The 21,673-nt window shown below is 46.0% G+C and overlaps 1 protein-coding gene across 1 annotated transcript in view; it reads right to left on the reverse strand.

Annotated features, from left to right (window-relative positions):
• The window catches only part of Cndp1 (carnosine dipeptidase 1), a 45,677-nt gene extending 26,852 nt beyond the window's left edge, over nucleotides 1-18,825 (reverse strand). The window contains exons 1-4 of the mRNA XM_052741408.1: nucleotides 18,662-18,825; nucleotides 13,175-13,211; nucleotides 3,311-3,436; nucleotides 84-233 (exon numbers count right to left, since the gene is read on the reverse strand). Coding sequence (XP_052597368.1) covers nucleotides 84-233; nucleotides 3,311-3,436; nucleotides 13,175-13,211; nucleotides 18,662-18,825 — 477 coding nt within the window. The remainder of the gene's footprint in view (nucleotides 1-83; nucleotides 234-3,310; nucleotides 3,437-13,174; nucleotides 13,212-18,661) is intronic.
• Between the last annotated feature and the right edge of the window lie 2,848 nt (nucleotides 18,826-21,673).

Here is a 21,673-nt window from a genome sequence, read left to right on the forward strand (position 1 = left end):
CTTTTCTTAACACCACCTAAGGAAGGCATGGCTAATGGCCATTGAATTGGAGGCTCCTGAACTGGAAGGAGACGCCCTGGCACCTGTTGAGAACCCAAGTCCACAGAATCCACCCTAGCTCCCAGGTGCTGGAGTTTGTCTGCCGCCAAGGCCGTCATCCTGAAGATCTCCTGTCTGAGACGAGGCATGGGCTGCACAGAAACACTCTCAATGGCCACCCATTCCTTCAGGGTCTGTGAAAGAAAGACAATTGAGGGGGTTATCATGGTAGGGCACAGGAGCCCATGTCCAGTGGGGTAGGAGTACCCAAACGCTCTTTAGTTCACGAAATCTTGTAGATTAGTTTAATAGCACAGTGAAATTTAAAAGTAAGTGGTGGGAGCAGGCTGTATTTCAGTTGTAAAGCTTGCTTTGCAAGTGTGAGAACCCAAGTTCACTTCCTCAGAGACGACTTTGTCAAACATAATCTGGACATTATGGTACATGCTTGTCATCCCAGAACAGGCAAGGCAGAGACAGGTGGGTCCCTGGGACTCAATGGCCATCCAGCTGAGCCTACTTGATAAATCAATTAAGTAAGACTCTGGTTTCAAAATGAACAAAACAAAAAAATAACAAAGTGGACAGCACCTAGGGAAAACATACAGTGCTGACCTTTGACCTACACACACACACACACACACTTGATGGGGAGCTTGGGATTTAATTTAAAAAACTGGAGACCAGAAGCATCTAATAATAAAGATGAAGTAGGGTAGGTTGAGGGGATGCAGTCAACCTATCCCCACACATTCGATCCTCTAGACAGTGTAGCCAGGACTTGAATTCATCACTGTATGAGTTCAGTTACTCAACCCACCTCGCCTTGTGGCCTTACATGCCTTTGACAACTCCTTAACCTTTCAGCCTCAGATTTCCAATTGTAAAGGAGAAGAGTGGGGCTGGAGAGATGGCTCAATGGTTAAGAGCAACTACTGTTCTTGCAGAGACCCAGTTCAGTTCCCAGTACCCTCATGGTGCCTCACAATCTCATGTGACTCCAGGTCAGGGGATCTAGTGCCCTCTTCCAGCTTCTGGGGGTTTCTGCACTGTGGGTGATATACATCAATTCATATAGGTATGCACACATACACACAAAAATAAAAAGATAAATTAATTGATACACATAGAAATAAAAGGAAATAAATTACTTTTTTAAAGGAGAGAGTGTTTCCTAATTTCAGGAGGACACATTGCCTCTGTGTTATAGGACTTAGCAAACATTCACTAAGAACACCCACGATGGAGTAATTCATAATCATTGCTTATGGTCCAGTGTTGGAATCTGAACTGCTTAAGCCAAAACTTCTTCTTCTTCTTCTTCTTCTTCTTCTTCTTCTTCTTCTTCTTCTTCTTCTTCTTCTTCTTCTTCTTCTTTTTTGGTACTATGCAACCAGAATGGCTTAGAACTTGTGAGAATCCTCTTATCTCTGCCTCCCAGGTGCTAAAATTACAGGTGTGCACCACTGTGCCTAGCAAAACACCATTGTTTTTAATGAAAAAAAAATGGCATCTATTTTGGATAGCTGATCTTGACTCTGTTTCTCTAGTTTGATTTCTCTTTTCTGCTTATAGCATTTATATTCTTATCATAGGAGAATTTCCTTAGGGAATATTAGGTTTTATATTCTTCACCTGGAGTTTGTAGGGCAGGTACTGCTGACACTTATGCCCCAGAGTGAACGGGATGTTTGAGGAGGCCAGGAAGAGGGATGCTCTGACTGAAAGCCCACATCCTCCCTCAGCTCCTGGGAGACCCTGTTTCTAAACTGACGCCAGAGATTCTACTTGAATTCTAGAAATCCCAGAGGTCATTCTGTTGGGTTAACATTGCAGGAAGGATCACATGGAGGTCGTGTTTAGGCACATTGGCCTGCAAAGTCAACTCCATGCCTTTGGCATGAAACACAAAGGTTTCACCCCTGTTTGCGTGATGATGGTCCTAACATTGGCTGTTTGACCCAACCATTGGACTAATGTGGTGTTAGGATGTAGAGCATGCAGTCTAGTGAGATCCAAAGGAGGCCCTAGAGGCGTAAATAGGGTGGAAGTCAAGCACCGTGGCGCACACCTGCAGTCCTAGCACCTGGGAGGTAGAGACAAGAGGATCAGGAATTCAAGGTCATCCTCTAGGTACTGAGTTTCAGGCCAGTCTGGGCTATGTGTGACCCTCTCTCACAAAAGCAAAACACCCAAATCAGTGTGGGGAAGGCTGTGATCATGGGCCCAGATGCCCACAGAGGGGACAAGAGAGCCAATGGAAGTTACCCAGTGAGACATAAGGACATACACCTCCTTCCCTATTAGTCTGCTCTCTTTCTGCTCCCAAGGCCTCTGTCTATTTTTCTTTTCTTCACTTGCCCATATGTCCATACCACATGCTAGGAACCAGGCTGGTGTTAGAAATACAGCGAGGGACTATCAATGTTGGCACTAAAAGCTAAAAATGTTCTCTGGACATCTCTGGGAACCAGGGAATACTGTCAGTGGATTACTTGATGGACTAGAATAATCACGCACTATTGTGGAATACTATTTTAAAGTGTGTTACATTCATTTATGTTGTGGAACATTTGTTTAATGATGCAAAGATGTATTGCATTCTTTTATGTTTTATTTGTTTAACTCTGTGAAGCTGTGTTACTTTGCCTGTTCAGAACCCCTGATGGTCTAATAAAGAGCTGAACAGCCAATAGCAAGGCAGGAGAGGGATAGGCAGGGCCAGCAGGCAGAGAGATTAAATAGGAGAAGAGAAATAGGAATGAGAAAAGAAGGAGAGGAGGATGCCAGGGGCCAGCCATCCAGCCGCACAACATGGGGTAAGAAGGAAAGAGAGGTATATAAAATAGAGAAAAGTAAAAGCCCAGAGGCAAAAAGTAGATGGGATAATTTAAGTTAAGGAAAGCTGGCTAGAAACAAGCCAAGCTAAGGCCAGGTATTCATAAAGATAAGTCTCCATGTATTTATTTGGGAGCTTGGTGGTGGGCCCCCACATATTTAAAGAAAAAAAAAGAACTGCAATGTTCCATAGAGGTGCTGTGAACACCAGACACAGATCAGATGTGCCAAGGACAGAGTGTCTCATTAGAAGCCATGTCTGAGGAGTCTCTGCCACAAATCTAATGAGTACTGATGTTTTAACCTAATAAGAAGTCACCACCATTTAAAATGGAATCATCATCAGGCACAAACCCCACCCCCATCTCCCAGCGAAGTGATGCCACAGGTTCTGAAGGAAGCAACCAGAGCATCACATGTGCCTTTCTCCTACCTGCACAAACTCATCCTGGTGGAGGTCGATGTACTGGAAGAGCTTCTCCAGCAGCCCTGAGGGTGGCGGAGAGGAGAGCATTCCTGGCTCCAGGAGCAGCAGCAGCAATACCAAGACAGCTGAAGCCTGTGGTAGATGACAATTAAAACAATGCCAGCATTGGACTTCTGACATTTCCAGTGCTCTCTTAAAGCTCCTACCCAGGGCTGCAGCTCCGCGTGGCTTAGACTAGTGACCGGAGACTGTTGAACCAGAAGTGCATGCCTCCTCACACCTTTCCCCACATGCTTCCTTTACAAATTAAATAAATATGTGTATATGTGGATATGCTTTTGAAAGATTAAATTTTAACTTAATTATTTAAATTTTTAATGCATATAGGTGTTTTTCATACATGTCCGCTTGTGCACCACATGCATGCCTGATACCATGGAGCTAAAGGAGAATATTGGATACCCTGAGACTAGAGTTAGAAATGGTTGTGATCTTCCATGTGGTTGCTGGGAATTGAACCTGGGTCCTTTGGAAGATCAGCCAGTGCTCTTAACTACTGAGCCATTGCTCCAGCACCTACTTTTTTTTTTTTGAGAACTTCATACATGAATAGTTACTTCATCTACATCTCTCCACCCCCTCTCTACCTGCCCTTCATCTCCTCCCATGTCCCACCCTACTCTTCCTAGCAAATTCATAATATCTTCTTTAATTATATTGCTACACACATATATGTATGTATGATACATATCTATACATCTATACATATGTCTTAGTGACTTTTATAATGTTGAGAAAAATACAATGACCAAGGCAACTTATACAAGAAATCGTTTAATTTGGGGGCTCATGTTTCCAAAGGGTTAGAGCCTATGGCAGCTGTGGCAAGGAGCATGACAACAGGCAGGCATGGTGCTGGAGCAGTAGTTGAAAGCTTACATCTGATCCACAAGCAGGAGGTGGGGGTAGGGTGGAGTGGATAGGGAGAGCACTAACTGGGAAGGGCATGGGCTTTTGAAACCTCAAAGCCCATCCCTATGACACACCTCCTTCAGCAAGAGCATACCTCCTAATCCTTCCCAAACAGTTCTACCAACTCAGTGGTTCTCAACCTGTGGGTTGCAACCTCGTTGGGATTGAATGACCCTTTCACAGAGGTAGCCTAAGACCATTGGAAAACATGGATATTTGCATTACAATCATAACACTAGCAAAATCACAGTGATAAAGTAGCAACTAAAATTATTTCATGGTTGTGGGGGGGTTCACCACAATGTGAGGAACTGTATTAGAGGGTTGCAGCATTGGGAAGGTTGAGAACCACTGCACTGTTTTCAAATATATGAGCCTATGGGGACCACTCAAATTCAAACCACCTCAGCTACATATACATGTAGACAGAACACACTGAGTGTTGTTGTTCATTTTGTCTCTTTTCAGGGGGCCTGCCACCCAGCTCCCAAACAAATTCACACAAGGAGGCTTATTATTACTTATGAATGCCTGGCCTTAGCTTAGCTTATTTCTAGCCAGCTTTCCTTAACTTCAATTACCCTGTAAACTTTTGCCTCTGGGCTTTTCCCGTTCTCTTACTTCTGTAAATCTTACTCTTACTCCATGGCTTGCTGTGTAGCTGGGTGGCTGGCCCCTGGAGTCCTCCTCCTTCTCTGGCTTCTAGCTAGCTCTCCTCTTTTTCCAGATTTGTCCTTCTATTAATTCTCTCTGCCTGCCAGCCCCACCCATCCCTTCTCCTGCCTTGCTATTGGCCATTCAGTTATTTATTAGACCATCAGGTGTTTTAGACAGGCACAGTAACACAGCTTCACAGAGTTAAACAAATGCAACATACATAAAAGTAACACACCTTAAAATAATAGTCTACTACAACTGAGTCCATGTAGCATGGCTCATATGGGCACAGTCTAAGCTGAACACGTGGGATTGGGCAACCTATGTAGGACCTTGTTCCTGGAGGAAACAGACTCCCCACCCACCCTCAGCAGCTACTTGTACTTCTTCATCTACGGAAGGACCGTGTTGAATTTTCCCCGTCAATGTTGGCATTCCGGCTGGTGTTGCCAAAACAACCACGTTGTTGAAAGTGTCAGGTTTTGGGGACGCTATCCAGTCGCAGGCACCCTAGTCTCCTGGCTCTGACCGTCTCTCCCTCCTCTTCTCTAGGGTTTTCCAAGCCTTGGGTGTAGGGTTACACTGGAGATGCATCAGTGGGGTTGACACCCTGCAGCCACTTGTTCTCTGCATTTTTACCAGCTGTGGATCTCTGTCATCATCTCCATCTGTTGCAAAAAGAAGCTTTGTTGGGACTGGAGAGATGGATCAGCAGTTAAGAATATCTGCTCTTGGAGCTGGGCGGTAGTGGTGCACACCTTTAATCCCAGCACTCGGGAGGCAGAGGCAGGTGGGTCTCTGTGAGTTCGAGGCCAGCCTGGGATATAGACTGAGTTCCAGGAAAGGCACCAAAGCTACACAGAGAAACCCTGTCTCGAAAAACCAAAAAAAAAAAAAAAAAAAAGAATATCTGCTCTTGCAGAGGACCTGGGTTTGATTCCCAGCACCCACACAGTGACTCACAACTGTCTGTGCCTCCAGTTCCAGGGGATCTGGCACCCTCACACAGACATACATGCAGGCAAAACGCAAATGCACATTTAAAAAAAAACTTGAAAAACCAACATATACAAACAAGTGAAAAGAAGTTTCTTTGAGCAGAAGTGAGAACACTTACTTATCTGTGAGTATAAGAATAAGGATTTAGAACACAGAACTTACGTTTGTTTAGGGAAAAGGCATCAGTAGATTCTCCTCTAGAGTCTATGACCTGTCTAGCCACAGGCAACTCACTAGGCTAACCTTACCAGGCATGAATGCTTTCCCATCAAGTGGACCTTAGGTCTGATGACACAACTGTTAGTTACTCTCAAGATAGAGTATCACTTTTTTGTTTGTTTGTTTGTTTGTTGAGACAGGATTTTTCTGTGTAACATTCATGGCTGTCCTGGAACTCTTTGCAGACCAGGCTGGCCCTGAACTCACTGAGACCAGCCTGCCTCTGCCTCCCCAGTGCTGGGATTAAAGGTACGCACCACCACCTCCCGACAAGAGTATCACTCTTGCATCATCTTTGACACTATTTTGAGGAGCCATCACTGAGGTGCATAGGCTTTGCACCTGGGTAGGACTGACTGATTGCTCCTCTCCGTTGGCAGCTCGCATTGCACCTTCTGATGGTGCAATGGATTTTATTGGACCTCAGAGGCTTCAGAACCATCCCTACACACCCAGAGGAGACTTGATGTTAGTGTTACCTACAGCATCCAATGAGCTTGTCTTTAAGCTGTGAAACTTAGGTTATTTCTATGACACAAGCTGTCCCCTGGTCCACTTCCTATATACGGAGCCAGTTCTAAATGACAGATGTGAGGGGTATTGCTTGAGAGAGGGAGAAGTATCAGGCGAAACCGAGCACATATGCACGGAAACCTCGTTTAAGTCCTGTGCAGAATGGTGGGGTTCACCAACTCCTGCAATGAGAGTGTCTTAAATACAAAGAGAAGAAACTTAGAAGTTTCAGCGTTATGAGAGGCAGCCACGGCCTGGGAACGTCTTCTGTCCCTGTTCTGTGTCTCTCAGCCAGTCCCTCACTCTGTACTCGCACGTCTTCCTTCCCTCCCCTGACTGGCTGTGCACAGGCCATTCAGTCACTCTCCCCCACCTTTCTCAGCTCTGTAATCTGTCATCTCCACCCTACAGCCCCTCCTCAGGAATGATTCTACCCAGATGTCCTTGGATACCTTTAGGAAAAATTTCCTCCTTAGCCTGGACATGGTACCATGTCACAGTCAACAAGATTGCACCTGGGTGACATAGTTAGAACCTATCTAAAACGTAATAATAATAATAATAATAATAATAATAATAATAATAAATGGAAATGAACAAGGTGCCAAGATATTACAGTGGAAGAAAAACAACCAAACCCATAACACAGTGGTTTACTCCACTAGAGTGGCTGGGATCAAAAGTCAGATAGAAAGGCTGGTGAGTATGCAGAGAAACTGGAACCTTCATGTGCTGCTGGTAAAACCGTCGGCTCAGCGGGTAAAAGCTTTACTCACCAAAGCTGATGACCCACACAGTGAACAAAAAAAAAAAAAAAAAAGCCAATCCTTTCCCAATCCTCTGACACACACACACACACACACACACACACACACACACACACACACACGTACACGTGCCCTGCCCCAGTAAATAAATAAACATAAAAATAAAAAGTAAAATGAATCTGGCTGGTGTGGGCACAAAAGCCTTTGATCCCAGCACTCTAGAGGCAGAGGCAGATCTCTGTGAGTTCAAGGCTGCCTGGTGTACATAGTCAGATCCAGCAAGCCAGAGCTATGTAACAGAGAGACTGTGTCTCCAAAACAAAGAAACAAACAAACCAATCCCTTTAAAAAATCCTAAAAGCAAAGCACTTTGGATGTTCTGCACATGATTAATCATGTTCCTATATGACCCAACAGTTCTGCTCTGAGTCATACACACACACACACACACACACACACACACAAAAAAAAAAAAAAAAAAAAAAAAAAAAAAAAAAAAAAAAAAAAAAAACTTGAGAAAATGGTTGCAGCAGCATTATTTATAGTAGCCAAATGGCAGAACCAGACCAAATGTCCATCATCAGATGAATGGATAACCAAAGGTGGTATAGCCCTGTAATGAGACATTATTTGGCTGAAAAAACAAAACAAACAAACAAAAACAATGAAGTACTTGGTCATAAAAAGTATTGGTGAGGTTGGGGATAGTTTAGTGGTCGGGCACTTGCCTTGACAATGTAGTACTGAATGAAGTAAGCCAGACATAAAGGCCCACTTATTGAATGCTTCCCCTTATATAAAAGTCCAGAATATATCAGTTCTGGAGACAGGAAACCTGGGGTGAAGGAGGCTGTGACTGTCAATGAGGAGAGTTTCCTCTGAGTAATGAGAACGCTCTAAAGTGGATCGGGGCAATGGAGGTTCAACTCTGAGAGTACACCAAAAACAGCTGAACTGACGCTCTACCTGGCTGAATTGTAAGATATGCGCATTGAGACACAGATGTAAAGTGACCAGCAGACACACAGCCACTCACTAATGAGAAATGCCTGAGGGAAGTGAGGGGCAAAGTCAAGGGGCCAGGGAGCCTGGCTTGCTCTTGACGGGAATCGAGAACTTAGACCAGCAGGTGGCACTGGCGATCTGTTGGTGTCCTCTGCCCTCGATCCAGACACAGCTGGTTCAGCTAGATCCCAATGAACCAGGTGGGAAAACAACCAGGTTTGTCTTCCAAAAACTTGGAAAAAAAAGAGCTCAGAGTACCAAGGAAAACTCACGTTAGCTCTTTGAAACCGCAAAGTGCTAAAACCTTTTTCCCCCTCAGCTCTGGGGATTGACCAGAGCCTTGTACAAACGTTACACCATCAAGCTGCATCTCCAACCTCAGACAGAAAAATTCTTGGCAAGCCATTGTTGAGATTAACATTTGAATTTATTTCTCATCCAGTTGTTATTTGGAAAGTTTTAATTAAAGTATTTTCATTAATTCTGAGAATGTAATGTGTTTTAATCATAGGCACTCCTACTCCTGCCCCAACTTCTCCCAGTTCGCCTCACCTCCCCCAATTTTGTGTCCTTTTAAAAAAATAACTCATCTAGTCCAATCTGGGCTGCTTTATACTCCTAGGTGTGGGATCATACACTTGCGCATGGTACACCTGCCAGGGGCCATACTCTAAAGAAAAAATGCCTCTCCCCCAGAAGCCATCAACTGCCCATAGTGCCTCAGTGGGGGTGGGGGCTCATGAACCCCATTGCCTTCCAAAAAAAAAAAAAAAAAAAGGCTATTTTTAAGAAAAAAAAAGAGTCGGGACATGTTGGCACATGTCTTTAATCCCAGCACTTGGGAGTCAGAGGCAGGTGAATCTCTGTGAATTTGAGGCCAATCTGTTCTGCATAGCAAGTTCCAGGTCAGCCAGGGCTTCATAGTTAAACCATCTCCAAATAATGAAAAGGGAAAAGAGAAAAAGGCCACGGGAAGAGAAGGAAAGCAACATTTGAATCTTTAGGTACAAGGACTGAGATTACAGAGCTGAGTGAAGCCACCTTGGTTGTCAGGGACCCAGGTCTGTCCCTGGGGACTACCTGGGATCTGTAGCCCTGATGGTGGGGCAGATAAAGGATCCTGCACACTCTTCACTTTCTTGCCCATTTTGTGCCCCTCTCTTTCCCTTCCCCTTACAGAGTTGGGCAGAGCCTGCTGCTAAGCGTTTGGTCCAGGCCACCAAGGTAGACTTTGGGCAGCAAGAGCCCTTCCTTGCCACCCTTGGATGGGACCCCAGGCGTGACCTGTTGTCTCTCCCTGTCATGTTCCTTGTTCACTGTTGTTTTCTTGTGTTATAGTCGTGCTGGACCTCAAACCATTCTACTCTTGGCTTTTGTGTTTGCAGAAAGAGGAGCCAGGCAACAGGAAAGGAGAGTGGATGTGGGGGTTCTGGGACAGAGGTCTGGCCTCAGTGCCTCTTCAGCAGACATCCGAACTTCGGTTCCTGCTTATTACTGGTGGTTTCTGTATATTTGGAACAAAGGTTCCCAGTGTTCCAGGCTTAGCTTCTGAAGTCTTCCCAGGGGCCCCTCGGCTGTACCTCACCTGCCCTGTGCCACCTTCCCTAAGAGCAGATCCTCAGAATCTTCTTAGCTTTTCCACAAGGTTCTGTAGCCCCGTGTACTGTTGTCTGATCAGCCAGTGTGAGCCAGAAGCTGCAGCTGAGGCCAAGTTTGGCCTAAACTCATTCCCACAGGCGTCAAAGGGGACGCCTGCACCCTTCCAAACAGTGACACTCACAAAGGGGCCCAGTTTGGAGGACCCTAATCAGACTTCTGGAATGTTGGGTGGAGTCACAAGGAATCCAAAACACCATACACCTGCTGCCCAGACTTCCTCCCTGGTGAGACATCACGTGTCCTTTCTCTTTCTTTTTGTACCAGGCTAGTCAACTGACTCTGAACCACCTTGACCAGAGCCACACTCACCATGGCCCTTTGGACCATGAATAGCAGGCAAAAGCAGGCTGGAAGCAGGGAGCCGGAGTCAAACGTGCTACTCTGCCGGTCGTCTCTGACCACGGACAGACTGCAGAGTAGAAATGATAGCGCCGCTCTATCTGCAGTGATGCCCCTTACCCTTTTTAGCCTTCTCTGCGCCCTCCCTTTCCCGTAAAACCATTCCCTTGTTTCTCTTTATATAAAGAGAAAAGGGGGCCATGTAATGTTCGGATCCAAACCTGACCACCGTACCTGCCGCAGCTGCTCCCCTACAAACACTGACCGGCAACCAATTGGTCTGAGAAGCCTGAGCTACCAGACTTTCAGGTGCCAGGATTTCTTACCTGGGGAAGTGAATTTACATCTATTGGTGGCCAAATATCCTGCTCCCCACCCAGTTCCCTGCTCTCTGCCAGGGAATCAGAGAACCCGTCTACAGGCTCATGGAGGGTAACGTCTTCTCCCTTCCGTAGAGTTGGAAGAATGGACTCCAACTCTGCCACAAGAGGTTAATTCTCCTCAGATCCTTCGCCATGCCATCTCTCTGTGGCGCTGAGGCCAGAACTATACTCAGAGCCCCCACCACTGCTGTCTGTCTGTCTGTCTGTTCACGACATTCATAACTCTCTGAAGAACCTTCTTATTCCAACAGTCCTGCCCAGTGTCTCTTTTGAACCTCCACCTGAGAGCCTTCAGTTTCCCATTTGCCCAACAGGTTGTCCGCAACACAGGAAGAGATCTCAGCAACAACATCAATTTAGGCACCAAAAATTTTACTTACCCAGTTGCCTGGAGTCCTAATGTTCTTGTTTGACAGAGGCTGCTCTGTCCTGTTTCTGCTTCAATGAATTTGTTATGACAGAAAAAAAATCATGTTTTATTAACCTTGTTTTTCATGGTGATTGATTTCAAACAAAATAAAAAGGAAGAAAACAAAGCCCTCAGGTTTTTCTGGGTTATGTTAATCCCAGGCAGGCAGAGCACAATCCAGAGATTCCTGCAGAGAGGAGTGGCGGGGACCCAGGGGGCAGGGGGCAGGGAGGGAGGGGCCTCCTTCAGGGAGCAGCCCTCCCCCAGACGAAGGCAGCAGTTCTGAGGAGCAAAGCTCCCTAGAAATGTACAGGCGGCTAAAATCAAACATCCCAACAAGTAGACAATCCTGATCCAAGGATTTGTGATGTCTTATACAGTTAGACCCCAAAAGGCAGGCTCAAGAGAGACAACAGGTGTGTAAATTTACTCCTTAAGAGAAATCAGCCGCCCCCTCGGATGTGGACACACACACATTGCCCATGAGATAACACTAAGCCATCCCCTACTGCTAGGAAAGATTCTTCCTACCCCTCTCAGCTGCACTGGGTGTGACTCTGTCTCCCGAGCCTTGCCTGTCTGCTGTGGCTGTACCACAGTGCCTTCAATACTCTCCACTTCCGCCCCCCCCACCCCTTTGATGACTCTGTCACTGGTCTGTCACTGCCGTCTGTCCACGCACAGCAAAGCCCCGATGACTGAGTTTCTGTACCGTCTTCTACTGTGGTCTAATCTGTCAGTTTGACTCAAAAAACTTTGGCTGAGGCCAACTTTGGCTTAGATTCATTCCCATTGCCAAAGGCAAGGCCCACACACTGCTGACTGGTGAGCGATACTGACAAAGGAGATCCAGTTTGAAGAATCCTAAGCAGCCTTCTAAGAATGCTAGGTGGAGTTATAAGGAGCCAGAAATCGCCAGAGGCTGAGTGTGGAGGAGGACCTGGTGCTGAGTTCTGGGCTCCTTGTGGTTTCAGATCAGCTAGCACAGGTAACTGAATCAAGGACAACTGTATCTACTACCATGCTCCATCACCCGGCCTTTGTGGCTAGTGCTAGAGCATTGATGATAACCACCACATGTGGCTATTGGTGCCTTTTCTGCAAGCAGAAGAAGATATCTTTCCTGAAGTCTAGAACCGAGTTAGAAATAAAGGGGATTTAAAGATCCTCCCAACCCACAGTACTCTAAAAACCCAAGGGGATGTAATAAGATGAGGATAGTATCCCATAGGTTTTAAAGGGAGACAAGGATTAAAATCCATCATTAATGTATTGGTATGAGATGGACTCCTCAAGCTCTGCTTGTCTCCACCTAACATCCCAGTCTTGCCAGTGAGAAAGTGTGATGATTCTTAAAGACCTTAGGGCAGTGAGGCAAGGCTGTCCACAGCCAACACTCCGTGTTACCCAAGCCCTACATTCCCCTCAGTAAGATTCCATATAATTACAATTGCATCAGTATTGTTGACCTAAAAGATGAGCTGGGGCTTTTCCTGTGACTGAGGACCTCTTCTCCTTTGAGTGAGAGGGTCCCCAGGTGGATAGGACACAGCAATACTGATGGACAGATTTTGGAAAAACTTTAAAACAACAGCGCTTTGGCAGATCCTCATGAGTTCGAGGCCATTCTGGTGTACATAGTGAGTTCTAGGCCAGCCAGGGCTACCTGGGCAGAACCCGTCCCTGACAAAGTAAAACAACAAACAAAACACAACCAGAGAAGGAAGGGCACTTCCTCCTGGTGAACGTGATTCAGTACATGGATGACCTCTTGGTGTCAGTGACATCCCAAGAGGAATAAAGACAGGGACAACAGCCTAAGAGAAACAAAACAGCATATGCTGCCTGGATGTGAAGGCAAGAATGAAAATGTACCATCAAGAGGAAGGGACTGTGAGAAAGTCTTTTCTATCAAAGAATGCTAGTTTGCCAAGGGCCAATATTCTACAACCCTCCCCAGTTCTGAAATCTGACTCTCTCTCTCTCTTACAGGTTAGGATGTTACAGGTTACAGTGTTCTTCAAACCTCCCCAATTCTGGAATCTGACCCTCTGTTACAGGTTAGGATGTTGCAGGTTAGAATGTTGATACACTGTGCACCCCAATGAACTTATCTGGGAGTCAGAGAACAGGACAACCACTATATTAAACCTAGAGGTTAGGCAGTGGTAGCACACGCCTTTAATCCTTGCATTCCTAAGGCAGAGATCCATCTGGATCTCTGTGAGTTCAAGGCCACACTAGAAACAACCAGGCACGGTAACACACGCCTTTAATCCCAGGAAGTGATGGCAGGAAGCAGAAAGGTATATAAGGTGTGAGGACCAGGAACTAGAGGCTTTTAGGCAGTTCAGCGGAGATCCATTTGGATGAGGACTCAGAGGCTTCCAGTTTGAGGAAAGAGGATCGACTGAGAAGTTGGCAAGGTGAGGTTAGCTGTGGCTTGTTCTGTCTCTCTGATCTTTCAGAATTTACCCCAATAGCTGGCACTGAGTTTTTTTTTTCTTTTTATTAATAAGACCATTTAAGATTCGTGTTACGCCGGGCGGTGGTGGCACACGCCTTTAATCCCAGCACTCGGGAGGCAGAGCCAGGCGGATCTCTGTGAGTTCGAGGCCAGCCTGGGCTACCAAGTGAGTTCCAGGAGAGGCGCAAAGCTACACAGAGAAACCCTGTCTCGAAAAACCAAAAAAAAAAAGGATTCGTGTTACATGCACCAATGTGATGAAACAGAAAACTAAGTGAACTTCTCACCCTGATTGCTTGCTCACCCAGTTTGGACTGTTGCCAAAGTAAATATTGCCTGAGTTATTTTTGTTTGTTCATGTCTGTGTGACACTTGGAATAACTTTTTCCAACACCACCACCCATGGAGCTACTTCTCGTACTGGTTTTCCTGTTTAAAACCTGTTATAGCTGTTTCCATATCTGTATTTTGTTTATTTGTTTGGGTGGTTTGAGACAGAGGCTCACTAGGTAGTCTAAAGTGACCTCGAGCTCACCTTGTAACTCAGGCGGGCTTTGAATTCCTCCTGTCTAAGCCTCCTGAGTGCTAAGATTATAGGTGTGCAACCTGCTCATTTGGAATTGATTCATTGTTCTTGACAAAGTATTGTTAAGTTTTGATTCCCGCACGTGGGTACCGTTCTTTCATTTTTCCTTAAAGATTTCAGACATGCTTATTTGCGCCCCTCGACACACGTTCCAGTGTGCCTGGAAATGGCACACTGCCTGGCAACTCTTCCTGTCACCTTCTGCGATCCTTTCTTATTGTTTGTCTCTCCTATGGTGGCTCAGACAACAGACCCTGAGGGTGGCACTTGGATGGGTTGAGCTGGAGAACAACTCAGAACCTGGTCTCTATGGCTATCCCCCTGCCTTTCCAGTCTGGAGATTCCTCTGATCCTCCTTCCTTAAAAATGCAGGCGGGGCTTTGGTCTACCAAAGAACAAGCAACTGTCTTCAATTTCCTAACCAAGGGTAAGGACATAGGAGAAAAACAGCAGCAGGCCCAGGACCCAGGGGAACTTCAACCAGGTCGTTGTGTGTGCTTCCCAGATCTTCCCTTTCTTCTAAACAGTGTCTACTGCCTTACAATGCCTCTTCCAGCCCTCCCTTGTCACACACTGTAGCTAGAGTTTTCCTGCCTGGCCCACAGTCAGGACAAATCTCTCTCACCTGCCTGTCCCACAGCCACTCAAACCCGACCAAGTAAACACAGAGACTTATATTGGTTACAAACTGTATGGCCGTGGCAGGCTTCTTGCTAACTGTTCTTACAGCTTAAATTAATCCATTTCCATTAATCTATACTGTAGCTAGAGTTTTCCTGCCTGGCCCACAGTCAGGACAAATCTCTCTCACCTGCCAGTCCCACAGCCCCTCAGACCCGACTAAGTAAACACAGAGACTTATATTGCTTACAAACTGTATGGCCATGGCAGGCTTCTTGCTAACTGTTCTTACAGCTTAAATTAATCCATTTCTATAAATCTATACCTTGCTACATGACTCGTGGCTTCCCGGCATCTTCACATGCTGTTTGTCATCGTGGAGGCTGGCAGTGTCTCTCTGACTCAGCCTTCCACTTCCCAGCTTTATTCTCCTCCTTGTCCCGCCTACACTTCCTGCCTAGCCAATGGCCAATCAGTGTTTTATTTATTGACTAATCAGCAACACGTTTGCCATACAGAACATCCCACAGCACTTCCCCCATTTTTTTTTTCAAAAAGGAAGGTTTTAACCTTAACAAAGTAAAATTACATATAATTTGGGAATTTGGGCTTAGCTTCTCTTACTACTTCCTGCTGGAGGGGGGCACTGTATCTTATGGGGACATAAAGAAAATTTTAGGATTATGGAATAGTCCATGAGGCTGTATCGTCTGAGCCAGTTGCCTTCAAATCATTCTGGATGTTGGATCATCTGGGCCATGGTGTCATCGGAGACCTTTCAGGTGGTCTTGGCTGGTCAAACCTGATGTATCTTAATCTGGAACAAATTCTTAGCCTCTGGCTTTCTGTGGGAACAAAAGAGACTCTTTTCCAAAACAACATATCCTTATATCCAAATTTTGAAGTCAAGGTATCTTTAAAATATATATATTGGTTTAACTCAACAGCTTTTACAATCAAATGTTTTTCTGCAGTTAAAAATCCCAAAGACAACACAATCCAGATTCTCTGTGTAATATTCATCTCTACGTGACTTATTTTCTATATTACCTTTACTGTCTCTTTAAAGACTTTATTTTTTAAAACTATGTATTTGTTTCTATAACTCTATATATCACCTTTTTTGTCTCTTTCAAGCCTACGTATCTTTTACACACATTGTAAACTATTACATCTGAATCTGTCTTATTGTGAATCTATTGCCTTAAACTGCAGCAGCTGTGGCTGCTGGCTCCGCCCACCTCAGCTTCCCAACATGGCGTGGTACTTTACCGCCAGCTCTGGGAGCTATCGTGGGTCTATGCTTTTATCCAAGCAGCGTGTAGCCCAGAAACCTTTTTTTGTTTTGTACTAGCAAAGGCTAAATCCACAATGCAGCTTAATGTGCCACTTGCAGAGGCCTCATTCCCGCCATACTGCAGGTCGAGCACACACGCTAGGAACCCGCCAGTAGCTCAAACCGGCAGTTGCCGCTCATTTGAGAGAGACAATTAGGAACTGTTTTTAGCTCCGTTTTAGAATCTTTTCTCAGTTTTTAGGTGGAAACTCTTGCCCCACGTTGGGCGCCATTTGTAGCTAGAGTTTTCCTGCCTGGCCCACAGTCAGGACAAATCTCTGTCACCCGCCAGTCCCACAGCCCCTCAGACTCGACCAAGTAAACACAGAGACTTATATTGCTTACAAACTGTATGGCCATGGCAGGCTTCTTACAGCTTAAATTAATCCATTTCTATAAATCTATACCTTGCCACATGACTCGTGGCTTCCCGGCATCTTCACATGCTGTTTGTCATCGTGGAGGCTGGCAGTGTCTCTCTGACTCAGCCTTCCACTTCCCAGCTTTATTCTCCTCCTTGTCCTGCCTACACTTCCTGCCTAGCCAATGGCCAATCAGTGTTTTATTTATTGACTAATCAGCAACACGTTTGCCATACAGAACATCCCACAGCACTATACCTTGCCACGTGGCTCGTGGCTTACCGCATCTTCACATGCTGTTTCTCATCATTGCGACTGGCAGTGTCTCTCTGACTCAGCCTTCCACTTCCCAGCTTTATTCTCCTCCTTGTCCCGCCTATACTTCCTGCCTAGCCAATGGCCAATCAGTGTTTTATTTATTGACCAATCAGCAACACATTTGCCATACAGAACATCCCACAGCATGCGTGCACGCGCGCGCACACACACACACACACACACACACACAAACACACAAACACACACAAACACACACACACACACACACACACACACACGCGTGCGTGTAGGTGTCATCTACTGGCCCTTTCTTCGGGTTTCATGTTTGGCTGGTTCTGTATACTTTAATAAGTGCACTATGTGTCTATTTTGGCAGTCTGTCTTCTGTGATAAGGTATCAGCCAGGCTTCTAATATTGTATTGGGAGGACCAGGTCACTTTTTTTTCTGTCCCATCTTTATACACATCAGAATTTCATCTTGTGGGCTCCAATTCAGTGGCAGATATTTTATTCTACTTTTCTGTAACTATTGTGTTTAGAAGTGCTGTGGTAGCCTCCTCCTGGTTGAAGGTGTCCAGTTCAGGTCTAGGGTTCACGTTGGTGACTCAGAGTCCCAAACAATGTAACCGAGGGGGCTGGAGCTCACGGGGTGCTACATGCAATGGAACTCTATGCCCTAGAGAAGGCATGTGTAGCCAGAGGCTAGACAAGCTGTGGTCTATTTGGTCTTACTGTTTCAGGACAGAGAGGCAGAGCCTCTCTTCTTCATGCTGTGGCTTCTTCAGACCCAACCCAGCCAAGCTGAAGCTCTGCTGTTTGGCAGGAACATGAGTGTGTTTTTTGATTAAAATGTTAAGCTGCGTGTTGTTGCTATGTTTTGAAGTAAGGTTTGAAGAGTGGATGGTATCTTGATCAGAGCCTACAATTTAACTGTCTAGAAGGTAATCTCTCTAGAGCTTGGCTTTGCACTAGGCTCAGCCCAGTCTCCCCATACAAGCTCCATGTAGAGTGCTATCTATCACACATTGAGGACTTTCCCAAATGCAACAAGGTTAGGCTGAAGAGAAGAAGGACTCAAAAGCTGGGACACTCGGTTGCTTACCTTAAGAGGCATGTTTTTGACCTGGATGTCTTCAGCCTTGAGACTGGGAATTGCTCGTACCTATGATCCTGACACTAGGAGTTCAAGATCCAAAACCTACCACCTGGTCATCAGGGCCAGAACCAGGTGGTAGATCTGGGCAGGCCTCCTGTGTGGGGTCAGGGCCTAGTATATAGTGCAGAGCTGGGTAAGAGCTACTCCAGGTGCTCTGACACTGAGGAGAGTGGAAGAGAGGAGATGGACCGAAACCAGGAAAACTCCTGAAAGGCCTTGATGCAGGGTCCAGTTTGGCTTCCCGTTTTATGCCCTAGAACCACAAGGTGGGGGCGGCGGGCGAGATTTCACAGAAGCGTACGTGGCAGTCAGCAAACTGTTAAGGTCAATGATCTGTTGTCTCAGGCACTTCTCTACCTGGAACTTTCTATTCCAGGTAGCAAGTGAAGTAATGCTTGGCAAATAGGCAATATAGGCAGCGCATTGAGTGAGTCACTAAATCAATCAATCAATCAGTATCTACTAACCGCTCTCTTCTGCCTTATTCTTCTTTATCTGAAGGTGAAACAGACACCGAGACTCTGGACTCAGGGAACCTGGGACATAGAGGTTGCTCTTGGCCAGGTTGGTGTCTCCCTGTGACCTGGGGTTTTGGGGAACTCTATGTAATCTGTTTCTTCCCAATACCTTCCTCTCTCACACACTGAATCTCTGCCCTCAGTGTCTGCTGGATCCCGTTCTTTGGGGTTCTGCAGGGATAGTCTCTGACTTGACGTGCTATCGGCTGCCAGAAGCTGGGTGTCTTTTTTCTGAGCCACATGTGTGCCATCAAAGTCCCTCTGTTCACCCATATCCTTCTGAAGAGGGAGGATTGTAACTTCTTGAAAGGGTGATTGAGTCACTGGACACTGGGGCATTGTGCTTTGGGGACAGAAGTCCCTTGCCTCCCACTTACTTCAGTGTGTGGAGGGCTGACTCAGGACAGGGAAGTTTTTAAGTTCAAGTCCTTGGCTACAACCTTCCCCTGTCTGTCCTGAAACAGTAAGACTAAACAGATCATAGCTCATCCAGCTCCCGGGTAGAAACCACGCATGCCTGCTCTAGGGCTGAGAGAAATGGAGATAGGTGCGGGGAGGGCAGAGGACAGACTCCTCTGTGGATACCTCTTTCTTTAGGCCACTTCTCTAGGAGCCCAGATCCAAGCACCAGAAAAGCCTCAGTTGCTGATAGATTCCTGTTCACACGTTGCTCTATGAGAGAACTGGGTATGGGCCTGGAAGGCATGGGGGAAATCTTCAGAAACTGGCCAAATCCTGGTGCCTTCAGAGCAGGTATCCCAGACAGACTCTGGTGGGCAGCAGGTGGTGACTGCTCAGAGGTGCAGCCACCCAGAGGTTACACATGCTCCCAGAAGGCAGCTGACCGAACATCTTTCCTAAGCAGGCTTAGAGCACCTGTCACTGAATGATGCTCTGGCAATGCCTCCCTCCTACACAGTAGAGGGTGGGATGGCAGGGACAGCCTCTGAGTCTGTTCTCACTTCAGCAGGCAGAAATGGAGGAGACCCCTCTCCACACACAAGCACCTAGCTGCACACGCTCCACTGCTTTTGGACCTGGAAAGTTGCTGATATGATTGACAGAAAGGTGAATCTTTGGAACTCAAGGACCCCCATGGTTCTTCCAAGATGCCACTGGGAGTATTCTGGGGACAGGGTTTAACCATCTACTGTGTTGAATGACCCCTGTGGCTCTCCCAGGACCTCTGGGAGGACTCCAGGGACACTGTTTAACCATTTACTATGCTGAACCTCATGTGCAGGACAATTGACCTCTCTTCATTAAAAGCTGAGTGCTGTCAGGATTCCTCCATAACTTAGAACCCTGGAGAGAATGGAGGATTTCACACTACCCTCACTAATAGAAGTCCCAATGTTTTACAGCCAGGATTTTTGTTCATATTACAATATGCAGGATGGGAAGGCATTGAGCTGAGGTTAACAGCTGTGATTGTTCTAAAGAACTCTGGCAGTCATGTGAGGCAGACTCGGAGGCTGCCCCATCTCACAGATTAGTAAACTGAGTCATTAAAGGGTTAAGAGAGGTATAGGGACTCACATTGTAATCCCAGAACGTAAAAGGCTGGAGTAGGAAGATTGCTGTTGCCGTGAGTTCCAGGCCAGTCTGGGTTATATAGTGATATAAGACACACAGAGAGAAAACAGCTTTTATTTTTCACAACATGCCACTTATAATCCAAAACAAAGGTAATATTTTGTGAGTTTCAGAACTCAGGTGAGAGTCGGAGGGGGGGGACAGGCTCAATCACTTACTGACACTTGGCTCTTTACTATTCTTTTTTTATTAGGGAGAAGAGAATGATTAAACTTGTTATAATTGCCAAGCAGAGCAGAAACTTAAAATCATTATGAGTACCTGATGATCACTTATAGGTTTAAAAAATTGACTTGTTATTAGTGTGTGTGTGTGTGTGTGTGTGTGTGTGTGTGTGTGTGTGTGTGTGTGTGTGTGTTGTGGGGGTATGCATGATGCCCCCATGTACCTGTGTGGTGGTCAGAGGGCAACTTTGTGGAGCTGGTTCTGTCTTCCACCTTTATGTGGTTTCATGGACCGAACTCATATTTTCAGGCTTGCACAGCAAGTACTTTAACTTGATGACCCATCTTGCCAGCCCAACATATATGAATTTTTAGAAAATGACCTGGCTTCTTTAATGACTAAGTACACTTTATCTTCAAATGAGAGAGAACACCCTAGAAGAGCAAAGATACAAGAGATACACAGAGCAAATATGTTGACCTTCTGTGGACTCTTAACAATTGCAAAAAGACATTCTGAAGGTGTATGTCTGGTCACAGGCTGTGGGTAGGCTGTGCATTGTGGAGATGAAGGAATGCTTGCAATTTTTGTAGTGTGTGATGGTATCATTGATGTGTACATGTTTTTTATGCAATATGTGGAATGGCCTACGGATGAATACAGCCATGTCTAGGACCTACCTTAGAATTACCTTAGAGCTGGAAAGGGAACTGAAGGGGCTTTCATTGAAATAAGATCATCCAAGAGTTCACATTTGTTGGAACCTGCTGACTGGCAGAGGAGACATGCAGTCATGTCTACTTTTGGGTATGTTCCAAACTTTTTTTGTTAAAAAAAGAGCGAAAGGCTAGGGGCTACCTGAACTTTGGCAAGCAGGTGATACCATGGACCATCTTGAGCCTGTGTCTGCCATACTTTTGATCCCAGATGCTACTTGCTAGTCAGGAGCAAGTGACAGCTGCCAGCCTCCTTTATGGGAACTCCTGCAGGTGGAGAAGATCCTTGGCTATAGGGCTCACAAGAGAAGAGGTGGCCACCTCCCTGACAGAGCTGCATTTTCTGCAAGTGCTGAGACAAGGGAGTATCTGAGAGCCAAAAAGGGAACCTGACTGACATTCCTGCCTTCTTACATGGCAGTTGTGAGCTGGTGTGCAGGGAGAAAGTGGAGGGGAGGAAATCCACAAGTCAAGGTGTAGTGGGTACCTGTTCCACCTCTGACGTTGAAGTACCAGCCCCTAGGGCATGGCCTCGGGGCTAGCTTAAGCTGAGGGGCATGTACACCTGGGCCCCTCTCTCCCTCCTGGGCTTGGATGGTGCGGACTGAGTCAGGCAGCAGGAGATAGGACATCAGCCTTCCAGG

This window comes from Peromyscus californicus, unplaced genomic scaffold, assembly GCF_007827085.1.
Source record: "Peromyscus californicus insignis strain IS unplaced genomic scaffold, ASM782708v3 Scaffold_17__1_contigs__length_78620276, whole genome shotgun sequence".
In the NCBI taxonomy this organism is placed as follows: Eukaryota; Metazoa; Chordata; class Mammalia; order Rodentia; family Cricetidae; genus Peromyscus; species Peromyscus californicus.